Source organism: Tamandua tetradactyla, chromosome 20 (genome assembly GCF_023851605.1).
Source record: "Tamandua tetradactyla isolate mTamTet1 chromosome 20, mTamTet1.pri, whole genome shotgun sequence".
NCBI classification, from domain to species: Eukaryota; Metazoa; Chordata; class Mammalia; order Pilosa; family Myrmecophagidae; genus Tamandua; species Tamandua tetradactyla.
The window spans coordinates 29,231,902-29,253,161 of NC_135346.1; the positions used below are offsets into that span (position 1 = coordinate 29,231,902).

Consider the following 21,260-nt stretch of genomic DNA (forward strand, 5'->3'; position numbering starts at 1 on the left):
CTTTTCTTTAAATTGAAATATTTTTTAAAACTTTATTCATAAACAGAACTCTTTCCATCAATAGAAATCTATTAAGATTATAAATAGAAGAAAATGAAGCTTTCTAAATTTAAGCAGGAAGGTGGTGTTGCCTATTGTAGAAAGAACTGTTCTCTTTGTTAAAATGGGACATTGACAAAGAAATTAAAGAAATTCCAACACCAGACTCAGAGTTGCACTTTGACTTAATAAGGACTGAGAAAGCACTTGTAAGGAAATAAGCTTCTTACTGATTAATTTATTGTTATTTAATGTGGCTTCAGTATACCACTTAAGAGACGCCCGTATTTGTAAAATACTCCTTTAAGGAAAATATCTCTGATATTCTTTAATATCAGAGGGAGAGATGATTGACATAAGATCATAGATTTCTTTCAGAGCCTTACTTTAGGAGGAGCCTTTGATTCCAATGGTTTTCCTTTTGCTCTGACTTGTATCTCTTTGTTCATAGGTTACATGAAGTTCGAATCCAGCCTTCCTTAACCAAAGATGGTGTCTTTTCTGCCCTAAAGATGGCAGAGTTGGAGTTCCCCCAGTTTGAAACCCTTCATCTGGGATATGTAGATGAATTTTTACTGCAAAGTAAGACATCCCATTTTATCCCCTAAAATTTCTGTAGGAAATTCACTTGATAGATAGACCGTAATTGTCCTGGATATGTCATGATTTAAACTTTTAGTTGCCCTGACTTCTTGAAAAAGAAATTTTTAAATTTAAAATATCCATGATTTCCCATATTCCTTCTGATTTTAACATATTATAGAAAATATAATGATTAACATATACCAACAAAAGATCTTTATCTACATTTGATGTTGTTTCTGTTTTACTGTCCAAGTTTCTTTCCATTCTGCTCTATGTTTTTCACAGAATGCCATCCCTGGTTCCATTTGTTGAATTTGATCATCCACACTTCTTGAAGCTTTTGATGGTCCTCTCAGATGAGGTCCTTTTCCTTGCCCATACTCCTCATTTTCATGACAAGCTTGCTGGGGATTCTGGAATTTCCACATAGTATAAGCAAATAGTAGTCAGTATTCATTTAATAAAGATTGCTGTTGAAAGGCTTGTTCACAGCATTTTCTAGAATGTTTTTAACTGGGAACTCATTCCTTTGGCTTTGAATGCATTTTAATTCATTATTCAAAGTTTTTCCCTCATGGTGTTAGTTTAACATGCAAGAAAATTTCTGCCACCAATGTGTTTTTATTTTTTAAGCATTTTTTTTCTTCCCCATTTAATTTGCAACAAATCTTTCTTGAACTCTCTCCCACTTTCTCATTGGATGACATTTCTTTCTTTGGATATAATTTCCATTTTAGAAGAACATGGGAAGGTTAATTCCTCTCCTCAAGGGTAGTCCAGGCCAAGCAACATGACTTTACCTTTACATTTCTAATTTTGTTATAGTGATGGTTGTTTTGTTTTGTTTTATACTTTGTTGCAGTTTTTCATTAATCAGTCATTTTATGTAGGGGAGTAACTTAATCTTTATAGCTTTGGAAAAGATCCACTTTTCACCAAAATACCTTAAATGCTAAACTAGTATGATTATTTCATATAAAATTAATGTGTTTGACATTAAACTATTCTAGTTTTGAGTGAGATTGCTAACATTTTCTGTACTTCCACAATATTTGTGTAATAACTTAAAATTGTTGGTATGATAATTGATACTGTTTTTGGAATCATTTTTGTTTTTCTTCAGAACTAGAAACTTACAAATCTTTTTTGTTTTGTCAGAATCAAGATTGTCTTTGACAGTTATTCTATAACCAGCTATTTTCCTAACACGTTTCTCTCTACTCAACACACATTTTCAATACCAGAAATTGCTTTACTTTCTTAACTACCATCATCTTATACTTTTCAACATTACTTTGTTTCATAGTCTCTTTGATATTAAATAGTCTCTTAGTTTTGACCTTTTTACAAGTTTTGACCTTTTAACCTCCTTTTCTTCATATTCAGTGCAGTTTAACCATTTCTAGAAGTAATGTTTCTCCTGTGTTCATACTTTGTTCTGTTCCTCCAAGAACTCCTTAGGAGGAGTCTGTTTCAAAATAGGTACCAAAGGATCCCTCTTACGAGATCATCTAGAGAGGAATGGGGGGTCATTACTCATGCTCTTTCATTTAGTGTCTCCTTTTCAGTAACTTAGATTTTGAAGCATCTCTCCAGAAGGTGGAGTGACCCATGGTAAAATTAGAGTAATTTTTTGTTACAAATGATCTGGGAGGAATAAGTAAATGAAACAACCTGATTTCTCTGCAGAGAGAGAGAGAGAGAGATTGCTAAATTGAGGGAATGGGTGTGCTGAAAAGCATTTTCTGTGTAATAGGAATATAAGAAAAGTGTCTGGGATGGATGAGTGGCTTGAATAGGTTAAGATACATAAGATGAGATATGTGAGAAAAATCAGTGACCCACAAATGAGTACTTGGATAGGAGTTCGTTGTTCAAATGGATTTGTGATCTCAGTGCTTCATGTGATGGTGATATTGGTGATTAAAAACTTTGGTAATAGTATTGGGTAGTCATTAGTGCTGGGTCTTTGGAGAGAGAGAGAGAGGATTGAGGCCTGCTTATTAATCATATGACTATAGGCAATTATTTAAGTTCATTTTTTTCTCATATGTTAAATGGAGTTTAAGTCCATTTCCCACTTTTGTGTGGTTCTGAAGACTCAGTGTAAAAATGGTATATATGTTTATAACAATCTCTACACTGAGGAAGTAATCGGTAAATGGTGGCTTTTACTTTTAGATGACCTATGGGCCGAAGAGAAGCACCAAAAATGAATTCCATGTGATGCCATCAGGCTTTGAGGGAGTGTGGAAATCAGGAAATCCTGAGGGGAGAAACAACGTGGTAGTCTTAAAGGGCCAAATTCAAGAAATGAATTTGTCATTTGAGGCTGGAGCATTTCTGTCAACAGTCAGAAAACAGGGTCAGTTCAAGATTTTTCCTATTTTTAAAGAAGAAGGCAGTTTCGTTTTGAGTCCAAAGAGCAGGAAGAGCATCCTCTTCATCTAGGAACTAACTGTTGATTGAAAAATACTCAGTCAAAAGTGTAAAGTCCGTGTGATGTGCAGGCAGCTTCACCAGATAGTCATTGTTTTGTTTGTATTTTGTGTCAGTTGATTGCAAGGACTGTTAAGAAAAAATTATTTAGCTCCTATATGCCTAGCACTGTGTTAGACACTGAAGATGTAACTGAAGTAATGAGGCACAGTCCCTTCTTTCATAGGACTCATAGTCTTGGAGAGTGAGGGACAGAGAGAAATGATGCTAGAAGGCAAGGGGTGAGGTATGTATCCTAATGGTGTGATCTAGGTTGGAGGATCTTCTTTTACTTTCATCCACCCCTTCTAGTTTGTAACAAGGCAGTAAGAAGGAAAGCCCAGTGGCAGTGCGAGAGGGTGTATTGAGTCAGATGTCCACTTTCAAAGTATAGATAGATATTTATCAGCCAGTACCATTGGGTAATTTAAATTCCCCAATTTGCCTTTCCCTACACATGGTCACATTGGACTCCAAAAACATGATCCTTACTATGTTAGGAAGTTGCATTTTTTAAGATTTTGTTTTCCTTTTTAAAAGATAAAATAAAACTAAAAGCTCACTTTAAATGGGACCCAATGTGATATGTTGCTCAGTTATGCTTTATGAATTTTTGCTTTCCTCTTTTTCATTTCTACACAATTGGATTATTAGCGCTCCTTGACTTCTTATATGAATTCTTATTTTGCAAAGAAATAGTACCATACCTACAGAATGAAACCTAAAACCATACTCAAACCTGAAACTGTTGGACAAATCATACAGAATGATCATAAAGAGTGTTCATACTAAATGCCAAGATAAGGAATAGGCAATACTCTATGATACTTATGAATTTTAATTGAAATTGATTTCTCTTCTAGGTAGAATGGCTAATGCAGATCTGGTGAAATATGGTTTGGCTGATGTGGTAGAAAATCCTGGTATCATCACTGATATAGGAATGAAGGCAGTCAATGAAGTTTTTTCCTGTATCAAATATTTGGCAATCTATAATTGCCCCCATCTACATAACCCATACAGTTGGATCTCAGGTACTGTAGACTTAGAAATCCTGGCTATATTTTAGTGGTATTCAAATAATAAGAGTGTCTTCATTTTCTGTGTTTGGTGTAATTGCATTCCATATGTGAAACGTTAATATTTTATTTGGATTGTTTATATAAGATCTGGGAACCTTTGATATCTTGAGTTGGAAGTATGATGCATCTTTGAACTCCTGAAGTTCTCTTCCTAGAAATTTGCACTATCTATGTTATAAATTCAGATGCCTTGATCTTTGTGTTTACTCTTTTTGGGTAGGGTGCATAAAATTAAGGTTAGAAATTGTTAACTAGGATATTGTAGCCATTTTCCCTGAATTATCTCTAAATGGTGCATCATCTTGAAAGGATAAAGTAGGTATGTATATGTCAAAACTTTAATTATGTGACATATTAAACATTAACCTAAGGTTCAATTTTCTATTGACTTAAAATCTTAAACTGTTTCAGGCTTTCCTTCCCTTGCCCCAGCCTCATAATATAGAAATAAAAGTTTTTGCATTTTGTGTTTTTCCTTATGGGTGGAGTTCATTTCTTTGTATGAGATTAATATTATTTTCTGCTTTAAAGCCTCTTAAATATCTGAATAATCAACCTTTAAACAAACTCAGAAGTGGGAGGAGTTTTTATTGTAGTTTCTATTTTAACAAGCAAAGCTCCCTCACTAGCACTTGCAGAACAGACTCCTCTGTTTTTGCCTTAGAGGAATACTATGCCTCCCTGCAAAGTTGGTTTCCAAGCCTGTTTTAGAGATCTAAGGCTTCTGCTGAGGGTACTCATTATAGAAAGGCCCTTGTCTCACATACCCACCAGAAGTTAAATTCTGTCCCTGGCTTAGCTGAACCCAGAAGTTATTAGGAAGTATTAATTTTAGGTTTAGCAGGCATAGATCACTTTTAAAAATAACGTTTATTGGGTTTTTGGTTTGTTTGTTTCTTAAATACAGAAGAGTATAAAGAAGAAAACAAAACAAAAAAGGCCTATAATCCCATCACTCAGAACTACTGTTAACACTTAAAAAATAAAAGTAATACATGCACTTGATAAAAAATTTCAAACAGTACAGAAAGGTACAAAATGAAAAGTCTCTTCTCAAAGGTAGCCACTATCAATGGTTTCTTGTATGTTATTCGGGACAAATTATTTTGTGCATATCACAGCCTATACGTGTATAGCATTTAAAAACGATTTATATATACAAAAGAATCATATATACTAAAGAATCCAGTGTTCTGTAGCTTGTTTTTTTGCACTAAATGTATTTTGGAGAGCTTTCCATTATCAGCAAGCTTTTTCAGCTTTCTTTCATTCTGTTGAAATAGCTGTATAATGTTCTATTAGATGAATGTACTGTAATTTCTTTAACTAGTGTCCTGTTGAATAGCATGTAGGTTGTTGAGTGAAGCACATTTTAAGTCAGGACTGACTTGGTTTCAACTTAATGTTTCTTGGGTTATCTAGTTCTCACAATGGAATTAGGTAAGGAAACATCATAGTTTAGATTCATCAAGTTTTAAAGATTAGAAAACAAGGGAACAATTATTTAAAGAAAAAGGATTTGTAACTTAGCAAAATTTCTCACTTATGGCAAAGTGTTACTAAAACTCTTTCCGGCCATGCCATTTCTTTGCCAGACCACTCAAGATGGACTCGATTAGTTGATATCAACCTGGTGCGCTGCCATGCATTAAAGCTTGATTCCTTTGGCCAGTTTATTGAATTGTTGCCCAGCCTGGAGTTTATTTCGCTGGATCAGATGTTTCGTGAACCACCCAAGGTAAGTCACATTTGAAATAATTTTTGTTTATTTCGATACTCAAGGAACAAAACAACGTATTTCTTTCTGTTTTAATAATAATGCTTTTATGGTCTTATATTTTGGCTTTTTGCCTTCACTGGCCAGCCTCAGTGGAGGCATAAAGGTTGTAGTAATACATGGCCTTGTGTTGTTGTAAATGAACATTAAGGGGTCACCAGAGCAGGAAAAAGAAAAAGTAGGCAGAAAGCTGTCTGTATCAATTCTGTAAACTGAAGATAAAGTAAGAGTAAGGCTGGAAATTTGAGCAAAAGCAAAAATTATTACTCGTAGTTAGTTGAGAGATTAAGTCTCTAATCAGGAACCCAGAATATAAACAGGTATTAGAAACTTATTTTGGAAATGTTTTGATTATTCCTGTCTTTTCTATCCTGGTGGTGTATCTCGGGAAATCTGAAGTTGCCCAATTATACAGAATGTCATTTTAATATTCCTTAACAAATAGATCTTTATATTCTCCTAGTCATAAAAACTTAATGCCTCAACTAATAATGTTCTCTCTTGTCACTTTGTAGTTATATTTCCACTGTTGAAGCAGTGCGATATAGTGGAGAAACTCAGGGTTGAGGTCAAAATACTGGCTTTCAAGTCCCTGCTATGCCATTTACTGACAGTGTCCTGTTGGGCAGATCTCTTTCCGTTGTGCACTTCAGTTTCCTCAGCTGTAAATCGAGGCTTTTAGCATTTTATTTTGCTTGAAGTCTTGTGAGCCCTAAATGAAATCCTTTATATGTGTGTGAAAAATTGACAAAGTTCCATACAAATATTAGTTCTCATGTAAAGATGAAATGAAGAGTTGTTAAAAAAAAAATGAAATGTCCTATATTAACCCAATATTAATAACCACATGATGTGGTTTTGCGGCAGGGCTGTGCTCGAGTTGGGCTGAGTGCAGGCACCGGAATTGGGGTTTCCTCCGCCCTCGTTAGCAACCAGAACTCCAACAATGACAACGATAATAATGCCCAGAACAACAACGCCAATATCCATGACAACAATCACCACCATCCGGATGACTCAGATGAAGAGAATGATTTTCGGCAGGACCTACAGCCAGGAGAACAGCAGTTTGCAGCTGATGGTAACCCAGATCTTTTGTGAGCTCCAGTAGAAATGATTTGATTTTGGATGATATTTCTCTGACTCTATTCTGTTCCATTCTTCTCCTGTTTTAATTTGTCACTTTCCACAGTGAGGGGAGCTAGTTGACAAGGGGTGGGTGAAATTTTCCTATCTGTTAGCTTGTTTGAAAGCCAAGCTCATGATGCCTCTTGTCCACAAAGTTCATAAGGGTATTTACGGAAGGACTGATAGGTGCCATGGGGATTTGGATACAATAATAGCCTTAGAGACCTGGTTAACTGAGACCTGACTATCAGGATTTAGGCAAAGGAGCATTTTTTAATCTCTCTCTGACCAGTAGATAGGTACCTTTAGCTTGAAAGGGGAAAACCCATTTTGGATGTTCCAAGGACTGAAAAACAACACCAACCATGTGCTAGAGAGTGTTGAACATGTTTCTCATACCTTCAATCATTTAGTCTTCATAACTACCCAGCAAATTAAGTACATGAGCTAATAAAGACCTGTTGGATTTTGATTATGTAATCATCCAATCACTATAATGTTTACTGAACACTTCCTCTGTGCCAGCCCATGTGCTCACAGATTCTGCCCCTCTTTTTTTTTTTTTTTTTTTTTTTTTTTTGTAATAGGCAAACTCCGGGAATTGATCCCCGGTCTCTGGCATGGCAGGTGAGAAATCTACCCCTCTTTTAATGAGTAAGGATGATGGAGTGAGATTATTTCCTTACCAGATTTTCCGGTTTCTCAGTTAACCCTTAAGAGCTGTAAAAGGAATCTTTTCTAGTCATTTTCATGTTGCCCTTATGTCCACTGTCTTGAGCATAATGATTATTGAGAGATAGAGTACCCTGGTGTTATGTAACTGTTTTTAAAATAATGCATTCTGTTGTATAGAACATGATTTCCTTTAGGATCACCATGAGTATATAGGTCTAAACCAAGAATCATCTATAGGCATTGTGTTCACTTCCTTGCCTCACATGGTCTCCACAGAACTCTATTTTGGCTCTTGGCAGTATCACAAGGGACCGCCTTACCAAATCCAGCGGTCATTTACCCTTTCATCTTATTTAACATTTCAGCAGCATTTGACATTGTGGCCCACTTTCTTTTGGCATTTTTGAAAACATTTTCTTGTTTTTTCTCCTTCCTCTTTGGACCTGCCTCAGTTTCCTTTGCTTGTCCCAGATTTTGTATTCTCCTTTTGTCCTGGATCTCCTTTTCTGTCTACACATTTTCTCTAGATAAGCCCATTTAGTCTCATGGCTTTAGTTCCAGCTATATGATAATAAACCTTAGATCTTTATTTCCAGGCTCAGCCTTTCTAGTTCTTGAGGTAATTGCAGGTATATCTACCTCTTAATTCTCTTTTCCACATGGGTGCTCCCAGGAAATCTTTCTTTCCTCCCCTCCTCCCCCAAATATAAAAACAAACAATATGCAGAGCCAGTATGTGCAGAGTTATCTCTTTGCCTCGTCCCCTTGTGCCATTGTACATTGTTCAGGTCACCAACACTAAATATCTGGACGTCAAAATGCACAGACCATGCATAGGAAATTGTCGTAACAGCTGCAGTGCAGAACTTCCCCAGTTCTATGAACCTGGTTCTAGTTGAAGTTGATGCACTGAAGAAACTATAAACTCCACAGGAAAGTTATATGGCCATAGGCTTCTCAGTACAGAGTGGAAAATCCCTTCCTTTGTGAAAGCACATGTTTATATAGCAAGAACAGAAACGTGTGTGCAAGAACATTCTGTATTTGATTCTAAGAGAACAGTGAAACTTAAATCTACTAAAAGTTGATTTACAGATATAGTTTCAGTAAATGAGAGACTTGCATACAAATCAGATACTCAAGATATAGGAAAAGCTATTTGACTTAAGCTGTAGTTAAATGGAAGGATCAGTAGGTACTGAGAAGAACTGCTGTCAAGTTTATCTACAAATGCTGAGAAACAAAGGAATGAGCAGACATAAATTTAAGATTGAGTAATTAACAGTTTGGTCAAAAGGAAGAATAAGAATGCCAAGACGGGGCGGGCCGCGGTGGCTCAGCGGGCAAAGTGCTTGCCTGCTATGCCGGAGGACCTCGGTTCGATTCCCGGCCCCAGCCCATGTAACAAAAACGGAGAAACAGAATACAATAAAAAACAAGAAAATGTTTCAAAATGTTTCCCTTTCTTCCTTCCTTCCTTCCTTCTCTCTGTCTTTCCTTTAAAAAAAAAAAAAAAAAAAAAAAGAATGCCAAGACGGCTGCAGCATTTGTAGAGAAATGTAATGAAGACTGGCAACAAAAAAACAGGTTCTATATATCTCCAAGGTGACAGTATAGCTGTATTTTTAAATTAAAAATATATATACGTGTGTGTGTATGTGTGTATATATATATATATATACGTATATATATATATACATGCACACACATATATAAGGTAGATATCTTTAAAAAATGAAGAGCTGGAGAAAGGGTGACTTAATCAAAACAGAGTGGTACAGGACTTCAAAATAAAAACAATCAGTGGGAATTACTGTTAATTGAAATAGCCATTCATCTTTGATGATTCTACTCTTTAGGTAAAACAATGGCAATGTTTTTAAAAATTTTAAAAAATTAATTTGAGTCTGGTATTGTCATACTGAATTTCTAAATGTAGAATTTTAAAACTTTTCATACAAGTGCCTTTTTATGCATGAACTAATCCCAGAAATGAAACACAACTACCTTTTTTTTAGTTTTGCATGGACAGGCACCGGGAATTGAACCTGGATCACTGGCATGACAGGTCAGAATTCTGCCTCCTGAGCCACCGTGGCTCACCCCACAGCTATTTTTTATCCTGCTGTATTTAACTTCTTCAACGTACCTGATGTAATTTAATTTAAATAAAGGATGTTGTATAGTTTTAAAAGCCATTTAATTTGTATAAATTAATTGGCTTTGCTGTAAGCTGCTGTAATAAATCATGGTGTTTTGCAGTAAGCATTACCATTAAGCCACAAACTAAGACTAAGAAAATATCTTCTTACAAAGTATTGTATTGATTTACCAAGATATTATGATTTAGTAAGGATGCTGTCTTTCTTAGGTTTGTACTACGATGTAGAATATTTTATTGTGAGCTAAATATTTTAACTGAAAAGATAAGTTCATTGCCTGGATTTTGCAGCAGTCTAAAATAGAATAGATGTTCACATCTATTAACAATTTATATTTGCCTGACATAACATTTCCATGTGTCACAGTCTTCTGTAATTGCTAAGGCATATTGTCAAATTATGATATGTAATTACTTTTGAAGTAGTTGTAACAACAAAGCATAGTTTTATGTATGCATCATTTAACTAATCTTTCTTGATTTAATGCATAAATCCCAAGACTTAATGCTTTTAAATAATACGTTGCTGTGTCAATCCCAAATTAACCACTAAGTGAAATTGTTCTGCAGCTTTCATTTATGGCAGTGATTCTCAGACTTGAACGTAATCAAAATCACCTGGAGGAGTTGTTAAAAAACAAATTGCTGGGCTTTACCCCTATAGTTTTTGAGTTAGCAGGTCCTGAGTGGGGCCAGAGAATTTCTAATAAGTAATGAAGTAATGCTGAGATGGATGTGCTGGTCTGGGACCACACTTTGAAACCACTGATTTATGGGAAGTCTTATTTTTGAAGCCAGAGGGCATCCTGCCATCTGAAAAATAATCCCAATAAATGTATTTTTTTATTTTGGCGCAAGTGATTATTAATCACTTGATAGTATTTCTCATACTGGTGATTGTTACATGCATATTACTTTGTTAAAAGGCAGTGAGTTCTCTTTCCTTTTACAATGAGTAATGAAAGTGATAAATTTCTGTTCAGGTTTCATATAAAGGAGACTAGTTAATATAGCTGTATAAGCAGCTGAAACCTATTAATGTTTATGTTTTTTATGACTGAAATAACATTTCAGCTAAATAAAACATTTGGTAAATATTGATGCTTATTAAAAATTAGTTTACATAATTGTGTAAGTTAAAATTGTTTTGAAAAAGATGTACTGTCCTAATATAAAATATTTTGAATCAAACAAAAGATCTGAACAAAAAATCATTTACACATTCCCTATCCCAAAGATAACTACCATCCTATTTAATTACTGAAGAAGACAAATTGAGACAAAATCTTTTCTTTTCTTTGCTCCACCACCTGCTTTCTATAACATGCAGTCCTTTATTAGGTATTGTTTATTATCTCTAAAACCTCTCCCCTGTCTGTCTGTGTCTCTTCTTTCTCACTTAAGTCCAAGCCTTTTTTACCAAAATGTTTTAATAGGCTTCTAACTGATCTCCCTGCTTCCTCTTTGGTCCTACTAAATTCAGTTCTTAGATTCTCTAGGGTAGCCTTTTTTAAAATATGGACCCAACAGTGCTGTTCCCTAAAGCTTTCTAGTAGTTTTCCCACTGAGGTAGAATAAAATCCAGTTTCCTCATTGGGGCTACAGGCCCTACAGAGTCTGGCCTCTCTTTTCTTGTGCTACTCTGCATCTCACACACCATGCCTTTTCATGCCAAGATATGGCACTACTTCTTTAGAATGTCCCTCCCTTGATCTTTGCATGGCTGGCTCCTCCTTTACTTTTAGATTTTAAATGTTAGTCTCAGAGATGTCTTCCTTACCACCTTATCTTAAGCAGTCATCAGTTCATTCTCTGATTATATCATACTCTTAATTTTGTTACATAAGACATTACCATCAGATACTACTTTTCCTCTCTATATTAAGTTCCATGAGAATAGGAATTTTGAATATTACCACTGTTTCTCAGCACCTAAAACAGTAACAAACTCATTGTAGTAGATGCTAAATAAATATTCAAATAAATGAATATAAGGAAATATGTTTAAAACATTATTTGAATTATTAAATATTTCCACAGAAAATTCTGATCACATAGACATGAATGTGTTGATCTTTGTGCCATTCTCTGCATAAAAACTTTGTGGTTCCCCTCTACCTATAGGAAAACAGTTCTAAGCTCTTTAGCAAGGCTTTCTAAGATGCTTTCAACAATTCAGTGTGTAGACTATCTTTTTAACCTTGTTTTTTCTTTCATACCCTCATCTCAACACAAATGCTTGTTATTTAGTTTCACTGGACTACTCACTCTTCTGAAAAATGTAATATAATTCTTAGTATGGAAGTATATGAAATGTCATCTCATTTCAGTGAAACCTTCTCTGTCCCAAGAGGAAAATTAGATACCTCTTTGTTCAGTTGCACTTATGCACTGTTTTACCATGTAGTGAAATATTCTGTTCTTACTGTTGTGCCTGCTGGAATTGGTGTGTCCTCTTTGAGAAAAGCAAATACTCTCTTTGTCCATCTGTTCATAGCTCCTCTATTGTAATGGGTTCTAGAGTCAGACCTCAGTGCAAATCCTAGAACTAACTATAAATTACTAGCTCCCCTAAGTTTGAGTTTCCTTAGTTGCACAAATGGAGCTAGTAATAACTTTTTTATAGGGTTTCTGTGAGAAATAAATTAGATCGTGTCTATAAAGCATTTAGCATAGAACTATTAGAAGCTGTTCATAATTGTTCATAAAGATTGAGTAAAAAAATATAAAACATTGTGTTTTATGGTGGAAGATTTCTAGGCAAGGGTTTTTTTCCTCATTTGGGCCCTGAAAGAAATGTTGATGTTGCGGGCTAGAGCTGGGCAAGGATTTGGGAGGGAAGACTGAGCAGAAGGGGGAATAAACTGTTGTGCATATTTAAGATCAAAGCAGGTCCCACTGTCACCTTGAAATCTCAAGCCTCACTACTGTATATTCCAGTGACAGTTATCTGAATGGTGTCATTTTGGCTTAATCATATTTTGCCTATTTGTTAACTATGTAAGTTTGTCTCATCTCTTAAGAAGATCCTGTTTAGTTCTTTCAGAAGTGGGATCTTGTTTTCCCCTTTATTTATTTCAGTCAAATGTTTGGTTTATTTATTTCACAACAAATACTTATTGAGCACCTAGGAATTGAAGATATAGTGATGAACACAATACCTCTGCTGCTCTGGGTTAAGGCCTAGCTGGTACATGTGAAGGATGGAGCTCATATTGTCCTAACTCAAACTTGAGATAAAGATGCTTGGGTAGTAAGAGGGTACTGGATTAAGTGCCTTGAATACTGACTTGAGAGTTTGGATTTAATGATGTAAAAAGCTAGTAAAGCTAGGAATTTATTCAGAGTCCTTTTGGGAAAGTGACCATTTTATCTTAAGAAGGTAGAGTAAACTGATTATAGCTTATTAATCCAAAATTGTCCACTGACATTATCCTCTAGAATAATTTAAGTATAAAATTACATGCCATTCTCTAATGGGGACTATTAACTGTAGTGAAAGCTTTGAAGGAAATAAATCATTTGAGTGATAGTAAAATGTTAGCCATGTATTTAGTACATTTGTTAATAATCTTTGCCATATGTTAGTCAAAAAATGATACCATAGCCTTAAGAACATAGGAAGAGAAAGGTACAGTTTGAGCTTGCCTATCCAATACATCCTAGTTTAGCTGGCAGATAAGCAAGACTCATTGCTTATAAGATGACCACAAGGTTTCCCAGTAGCTAGTTCTTATCACCTTCCAGCACATGTAGCCAAGATTAACAATTCACATTTGCCTAACAGTGTGTGTCTAAGGCACGTTGGAAAGTGCCTCTAAGCACTGTCTCCCTCGAAGATCTTCCAGCACATAGCTTTTAGATGGAGACAGAAAAATCTCTTGTTGTATTTCCAGGGATGAACATAGCGCTTTCTTCTGGCTATTTGCCTTGTTCCTGCTTTTGTCTTAAAAGTGCAGTACTTTCTCCACCAAGTGATACTTTCTCACCTGTGATTTCCTCTTCTGTAGAATAATTGAAGAGAAAATTGTTCGATTGTTGTTACTGTTTTCTGCAGTGAAGCACAATTATACGGAGTTCTTCTAGAGGGTCTAACAACCATGAGGTTTTTTACTCCTCAGAAGTGCCGCAGTTTTTGCCTGTCAGTTTGGTTTTTATACCTCATGGTTTGCTCTTTGTTTATTTTTGTTTCAGCATTGAATGAGATGGAAGACATAGTACAAGAAGATGGAGAGGTGGTTGCTGAGGGTGAAAATGAGACCCCAGCTCAGAGTCAGGCAGTTATTCCTGCAGATGTTGATGAAGAACAAGCAGGTAATCCTGTGACTCTTCCCACAGTCATTGTTCTGAAGAGTAGGGCCTGACTAGTGACGAAAGTAAAACATTATTGAGAGTGTTTGATTTTTGAGCTTACAGCTAATGATGTGTTACATGATATTCATTATTAAGACCTGTAATATATTGTTGGTATTCTCCTTGCTGCAGACATACATCTTATTAAAGTTTGTTTGGATTATTTGTAACTGGTAACAACTTCTCTTTCTATTATGGCCTGTGTGTGTGTGTGTGTGTGTGTGTGTGTGTAGAAAAAGAAAGTACTGATTGCTGTCTGTTGTACCCTCCCCTCATTTCAGTAGGATGGGGGTATGATGGTAGAGGAGGTATGACCTGACTAGAAAATGGGCCAAGCCGTAGTCTCCATTTGCCCTTCATTGACTTATGGCAGACCATAAAGTAAGTAGGCCCTTCAAGATGACCTAATGCAACCCTTCATTTTACTGTTGGAGAAACTAATATTCTTTTAAAAGTTTGAGTGATTTATTCAAGAATACTCAGCCAGTGAACGAATTGCAAAACACAGATTAGAACTCAGGTTTCCTGATTTCTGGTACATTGGAATATCACTTTGTCTTACAATTGAAAATATCTAACTCCCCTTACTTTATGTTGTTTACAGATGCAGTCATTTATTCAACAAATATTTATTGAATACCTGTTCTGTGTCAGGTATTGTGTAATTTGACAGGAAAAAGACAGCAAGCTTCCTTGGCTCTTACATTTTATTTATGAAGCTAACATTTAGTCAGTGGTCAGAGAGAATTGTTTCCTAAGAGCTAAAAGTTTACAGGGTGTACTGCCAAACAGATAAAGTATTTTTCGCATAAATATAAGCACTCAACCAAAATGAAATATGCATCCAGCCTTTCAATATGTGTGTGTTACATACAGCAAGATAGACATATTAAGTTTAAGAATTCAGAAAGTTGCTCAGTAGTCCCATATGATTTTGAGGTTCATCTTCATTTGTTTTGTTTTGGTTCAAATATTTGCAAAATTAGAAAAATATCTAACACATTTTTTAGAAAAAGATCATTATAACTTATTTTTGGATGACTTATGCGACTTTTTGAAATACAAACACTCCTGAAGGAAGATGCCATAGAATCTATTTTAATTTTAATTTACTTTTGGAAATGTATAAAGTAGGTTGGCAATTCACCATAATTCATGTTTACATAATGCTTTAGAGTTGAAGTGTTATCACAGTATGTCATTACATGCATGTTGCATTAAAATGGATGATAAGGGTGGCTCCACAGATCAAAATCATCTGTGGGCTTCCCATATCTCTGGAAATAGTCCTTTGAGACCCTTTCTTGGGCCAAAAATAATTGGTAGGCCTGTGCTTTTTGTTTTAGGACCCAGTGGTCTTCAGCGTGTAGTAAAACCAACCCCAATTACTGTTCATGATTCAGAGAGTGATGATGAGGAAGATAGTCTAGAACTCCAAGAAGTCTGGATTCCTAAGAATGGTGCTCGGCGTTATTCTGAGCGCGAAGAGAAAATCGGAGAATCAGTGCAGTCCAGGGAATTGTCAGGTGAGAGACTATATCTTACACTGACTCTTAGTGAGAATCACTGTGAGAACCAGCACACTTGGCCTTTATATGATGTATCCCTACCACAACTTGGGGTGCATTTAACATATATCCTTCTGAAATTTGATAGGAGGCAAGAAAAGTGGTAATCCGAACGAGAGGGGTATCTGGGTGGTGCTGTCCTGGCCAAGTGTAGCACTGCAGAAATGTGGGTTGAAGCCTCAGGAAAGAGAAGACATAATGATAGTGAGTCCCACAGTAGACTTTAGGAAATAGTGGCCTCAGGGTATCAGGAATTAGTGAGTTTGTGCCTTATGCAAAGGATAACTGCTGAATAATCCAGAACAGGGAGCGAATAACTTTTACTTAGTTGATAATCTTTCTCATTGTATAGTTAGTATTGGTGGCTGGTTTAGTGCTTGAGGGGTCCTAAAACATTTTTTATAATCCCCTACCTTCCTTTAAATCTAGGTAATAGCCTTCTGCTATTTGCCTCACCAAGAAAATTTAACTTTTAGGTTCGTGCTTCTCCCTTGTTTTTCCTTTCCTTTTGTTTCCCACATGCTTACCACTTTTTAGCAAAGGATGAATTATTTGAAATTGTCCACTCATTTTACACTGTGGTTTTAAGGAATTTTACAGAAACTGAAATTTAGGAAAGTGAATGTGACCAGCTGACTGACCTAATTTTTCCTAGAAAGTTCAATTTCTGAATTTAGAAACTAAATCTTCTGTCAGCCAGATAGGACTTCTTTCTTTATATATATTCCTTGAGCCTTACTGTGCCCCAGGTTCTTTGTTGCTATGAGGGATATGTATAAATAACTCATGATCTTTCTCTTGGAAACCTCTAGTCTGTTTGAAGAGTCAGGTCAAGACGATTGATAACGCTATTACAAGGCATGCGCTACAATTTGGGGAGGGGAGCAAAAGAGATTAAACAGAGATCTGAGGCTGATGAATTGATGTGAGCAAAGGTCCTGTGGTAGTAAGACAGGAATACATTCAGAGAACAGTTTGGGTGGGAGTATTGAAAGGGGATAATAATGGTAAGACAGTTTGGAATCAGATCATGGAGAGAGCCTTGAAGGCTGAGCTAAGGAGTTTGAATTTTAAACTGGGTAGGCAGGCACCAGGGAACTATAGAGAACTTTTGAGCAGATAAGTGATATGATCAGTTATACTTGAAGGAAAATCAGTATACTTTGTTTCCTGTTCCAAATTTACTCTTGCCTTTTGTTCAGAATTTATACTGAAATCTTTTCTTTTCCTCGGGCCATTCTTCTTTTTCTATAAGCAGTAAGTGGAAAAGGCAAGACTCCACTTCGAAAGAGGTACAACTCCCATCAGATGGGCCAGTCGAAGCAGTTTCCCCTCGAGGAAAGCAGCTGTGAGAAAGGCTGTCAGGTGACCAGTGAGCAGATCAAAGCCGATATGAAAGCAGCTAGGGATATTCCTGACAAGAAAAAAAACAAGGATGTTTATCCCAGCTGCAGCAGCACCACCGCCAGCACAGTGGGAAACTCCAGCTCACACAGCACTGCTTCTCAAAGCCCCGACTTTGTAAGGACGGTAAACAGCGGCGGCTCTTCCGAGCCTAGCCCTACAGAAGTGGATGTGTCCAGACAGTGTGTCTGCTCCCCCGGTGGGTCAGAGAACTGTGAGGCCATGGAGGAGGGAGATGCAGAGAGTTCTGTCTGCCCCAGATGCTGCTGTCACAGGCCCCAGGAATCCCAAAGGAGAACTAGCAGATGTTCTGATGAGGAACGTCCTTCAACCAGCCGAGCCTGTGTTGTGAATGGCCCGGATGGTACGAGATCCGCCTTTTCCTTTAGGACTCTGCCACAAGGGGGGTCTTCAGGCCCAGCACATGATGAAAGGACTAATGGGAGTGGCTCTGGGGCTACAGGTGAGGACAGGAGGGGGAGCTCCCAGCCTGAGAGCTGTGACGTGCAGGCTAATGAAGACTACCCTCGGAGGCCCCTAACAAGGGCCAGGAGCAGACTCTCCCATGTACCGCTGGTATCTGAGTCAGGTATGACAATGCTCTCAGGATTAGCACCTGCAGGTTAGGACTTGACAGAGGCATTAGTTTGTTCTACCAGTTTTGTTTTGTTTTTATACATAAAGCCAGTTTGTCAAATTGAATTTTATTTGGGGGTTCTGTGGATCATACAAACTATGAACTAGTTTTTAGCAGTGGTTGGGAGGTGGGGGCAGGCGTAAAATAGCTTATAAAACATCCAACTCAGAAAAAATCAAATGATTCAACTTTTTAGAAAATTACCTATCTAATGATTTGTATTTACTTAAATACAATATTGATTCTGAGATCTAAGCCCCAACAGATGAACTGTTTTCATCTTATGCTTAGAAAAATCTTAACTCTTAGTGGAAGCCTTAAACTTTAGCCAAAAGGTAAGGATCTGAAGTTGTTGGGCTGGGGGAACATATCTCAGTGTAGCAGCCTGCGTATATACCCTATTCTGCCTCTGCAGTACTGAGTCTTTTTTTTTTTTTTAGTTTTGATTCCAGTTAGCTTTGCCAGGAGAAAGGCAGGTAAGTACTTAGTTTAGCTGAGAATTATTTTGGTGAAGATATACTCAAAATATATGTGTGTATATAATTTCACTAGTAAAATAAATAAACATAATAATATTTGTCTGTCCATATCTACATAATAATGTATGCCAAGGCAATAGTTTGGGAAGGATGTTAAGCACATTTCTTAATCAGGATTCTGTTTATATTTCTGTCCTTATTTTTAAGTAATCTGTCATGCCTTCATTAAGTCATTAATACCTGTCAGTGAATAATAATACATTTTAATTCTCTCTAAGTATTCCTCAATTTTAAAATTTGAAAATCATACCCAGAATATAGGCAGTCACTTGCTTTTTTATATCCTCAATAGAGCTAATTGGATCATGCAGGCTTAAATTAACAAAAATAAGCTTTCTTACAATAAACCCGACCTTTATTTAGTTATGTGCTAATTATTATAGTTGATTATGATCATTAAATACAATATTATTAAAATTTATTTTTATTTGATGATTTCATTATTCTTTACAAACAGTTCTGCTATATAGTGAGATTACTTCTCCCAGCTTGCATTTTAAATGTTTTATGACGTCTTTTGTTGCATGTTTTTTCATTTTGTAAAGCGAGATCTACATATTTCCTTTATCATTTTGTTATTTGTATCTTGTAAAAGGCCTTCCCTTCAACTTAGTTGAGATAAATGTTCACATCTTCTCATTTTTTTAGAAAAATATTCTCTTATTTTCTTCTGATCAGTAGGAGTTTATTTTAATCTGTGGGATCTAACTTTATTTTTTATTTGAAATTGTCACCAAGTTATCTCAGTACTATTTGTTGTTTTCCATTCTTATGCCATTATTTTGAGATGCTCATTTATCATGTACTAAATTATTAAATTGTTTCAACGTTCTGGCTTTTTAATTGTTTTTCAAAATTTCCTTGGCTGCCCATACTTTATCATTTATTTTCATAAATGTATTGTGTAATAATTTTGTCAAGTTCCCCCAAAAATCTTCTTGGTTTTTGTTTGAAATTGCGTTCGATTGATCAGCTGAAAGAAGAATTGTCATTTTTATAGCATTGAGTCTTCCTATTTAGGGTCTAGTCTGTCTCCAGTTTTATTTGTTGTATGTCTCAGTAAGTTTTACGGTGTTTTGCTTGTGTGTTTATTTTGTATTATTTTTAAATTATATATCCTTCACATTACTGTTTGGGTTTTTATTTATTTTTTGCCATGTATTCTGCTGTCCTCTCTAAAAGTTCCATCTGGCCTATTTACATTAGTCATAATAAAGAATAGACATTTATCTTCAGTGATTTCCTGGATTTAAAAAAAAATCATTTATATAGGGCTGTTTGTTTTTCTTTAGAAGAATTATATCTATTACTTTGGGGTTTTTTCTGTTTTTTTCAACTTGAGAAGACTTCTAATATATGTAACTAGAATGTTTTTGATAGCCAAATTATTTCTTAATATTTTAAAAATGCCAGACAACCAGGCCCTTATTTTGAATAACCAAATAACATTTCCCCAGGTTTTCTGTTAAAGTCCTGATTTTAATATTATCCAGGCCTCTTTTGGAAAGAGAAACAAATTGTTTAGGTGGTTAGCAACTTATTTTTAATCTAGTATGTTTTAGATACCTATTTTGCCTCTCTACTCCAAAAATTTTAAACACAGAAATTCAAACTAATAAAGGAGCAAACTTGATTTAGTGTTCTGATTTAAAAAAAAATAGCTTCAAGGAAAACATTCAGTTTTTTATTTGGTGTTTGATTTATGGCCTTGTGTAGTGTTAAAGCCATGTTAGAGGCTAATGTGATTATTTGTTTTGTGAATTACCTATTTTAAGAAAAATATACCTATAAATTCTTTCTTCATCATATATTACTTTATAAAGTAAATATCACAAAAATAGCACATCAGGTTTTTAAAAAATAGCACTTAAGATTAATATGATATTCATAAATACTAAACTCTTTTCCTTGACATGTATACCTCAAGACTAAATTGGGTCTGCTTTTCTGAATTTCTGGGGCATCTTCTAAGTCATAATTCTGGATTTTAGTGTCTGCTTTTTGCTGTTATATTCTCAGCTTCTAGCACAATGTTTTACATATAACATGGGGCTCAGTGAATAATTGTTAACTTAATGAGTATGTTGATGCTAATGAATGTATGAATCACAAAGATTTGTTCCTAAATGATTAATAATTCCTAAAGAGGAAGGGAGGCATAAGAGAATAACAAACATTGAGTAACCTTTGTTTTTCAAGGTTGTCTACATGAAATGTGACTTAGTTTTATAACTTTTCTTGGAAAATATAAACCATCAATTTGAGCACTTAGTGGAGCAGGAAATTAAACTTGGAAGTCCATTTTCTGTTCAATTAAAAGTGGAGGAGAGAGGGCAGGCCATGGTGGTTCAGCAGGCAGAGGTCTCGCTTGCCATGTCAGAGACCTGGGTTCAATTCCAGGTGTCTGCCCATGAAAAAAAAGAAAATGTAGAGGAAAGAGCAATCCAGGAAGGTGTAAGGTTTGCAAATCAGATCATAAAAGGAAAATGCTAATAGAAGATCTTTATATGAAAACTGTCATGGAGGAAAGGAAACAAGACATTTTTGTTTAGTTTTCATGGTACTAGAGGAGAGAACCAGGACCTATGAATGGTTGTAACAAACACGTGAGTTTTGGCAGTCATGATAGATGCTGCCTTTAGAAGTTTCCTTATCAATGAAGATAAGCATTGCGCATGAAGTTTCTTCAGGAATACTGTGGAAGAAGGCCTTCACAGAGTTGACTGGATCAATAGTTGTCATGTTTTCTCCGGAACCCCAGGATTTTGCTTGGTTTCAGGGGCCTTGGAGGAAATTTGATGGATAGAAGTCTTGGGCTCCCTTTTAAGCTTCAA

General features: G+C 35.8%; 1 protein-coding gene across 8 annotated transcripts in view; it reads left to right on the forward strand.

Annotated features, from left to right (window-relative positions):
- The window catches only part of FBXO38 (F-box protein 38), a 57,877-nt gene that overhangs the window by 28,517 nt on the left and 8,100 nt on the right, over window positions 1-21,260 (forward strand). For 5 of the 8 annotated variants that reach the window (XM_077137358.1, XM_077137360.1, XM_077137361.1 and 2 more), the window contains 8 exons: window positions 491-621; window positions 3,966-4,136; window positions 5,780-5,922; window positions 6,829-7,042; window positions 14,120-14,239; window positions 15,625-15,804; window positions 17,105-17,839; window positions 18,328-18,363. In XM_077137358.1, coding sequence (XP_076993473.1) covers window positions 491-621; window positions 3,966-4,136; window positions 5,780-5,922; window positions 6,829-7,042; window positions 14,120-14,239; window positions 15,625-15,804; window positions 17,105-17,839; window positions 18,328-18,363 — 1,730 coding nt within the window. The remainder of the gene's footprint in view (window positions 1-490; window positions 622-3,965; window positions 4,137-5,779; window positions 5,923-6,828; window positions 7,043-14,119; window positions 14,240-15,624; window positions 15,805-17,104; window positions 17,840-18,327; window positions 18,364-21,260) is intronic. The other 3 variants (XM_077137363.1, XM_077137362.1, XM_077137364.1) reach the window with 3 other exon arrangements.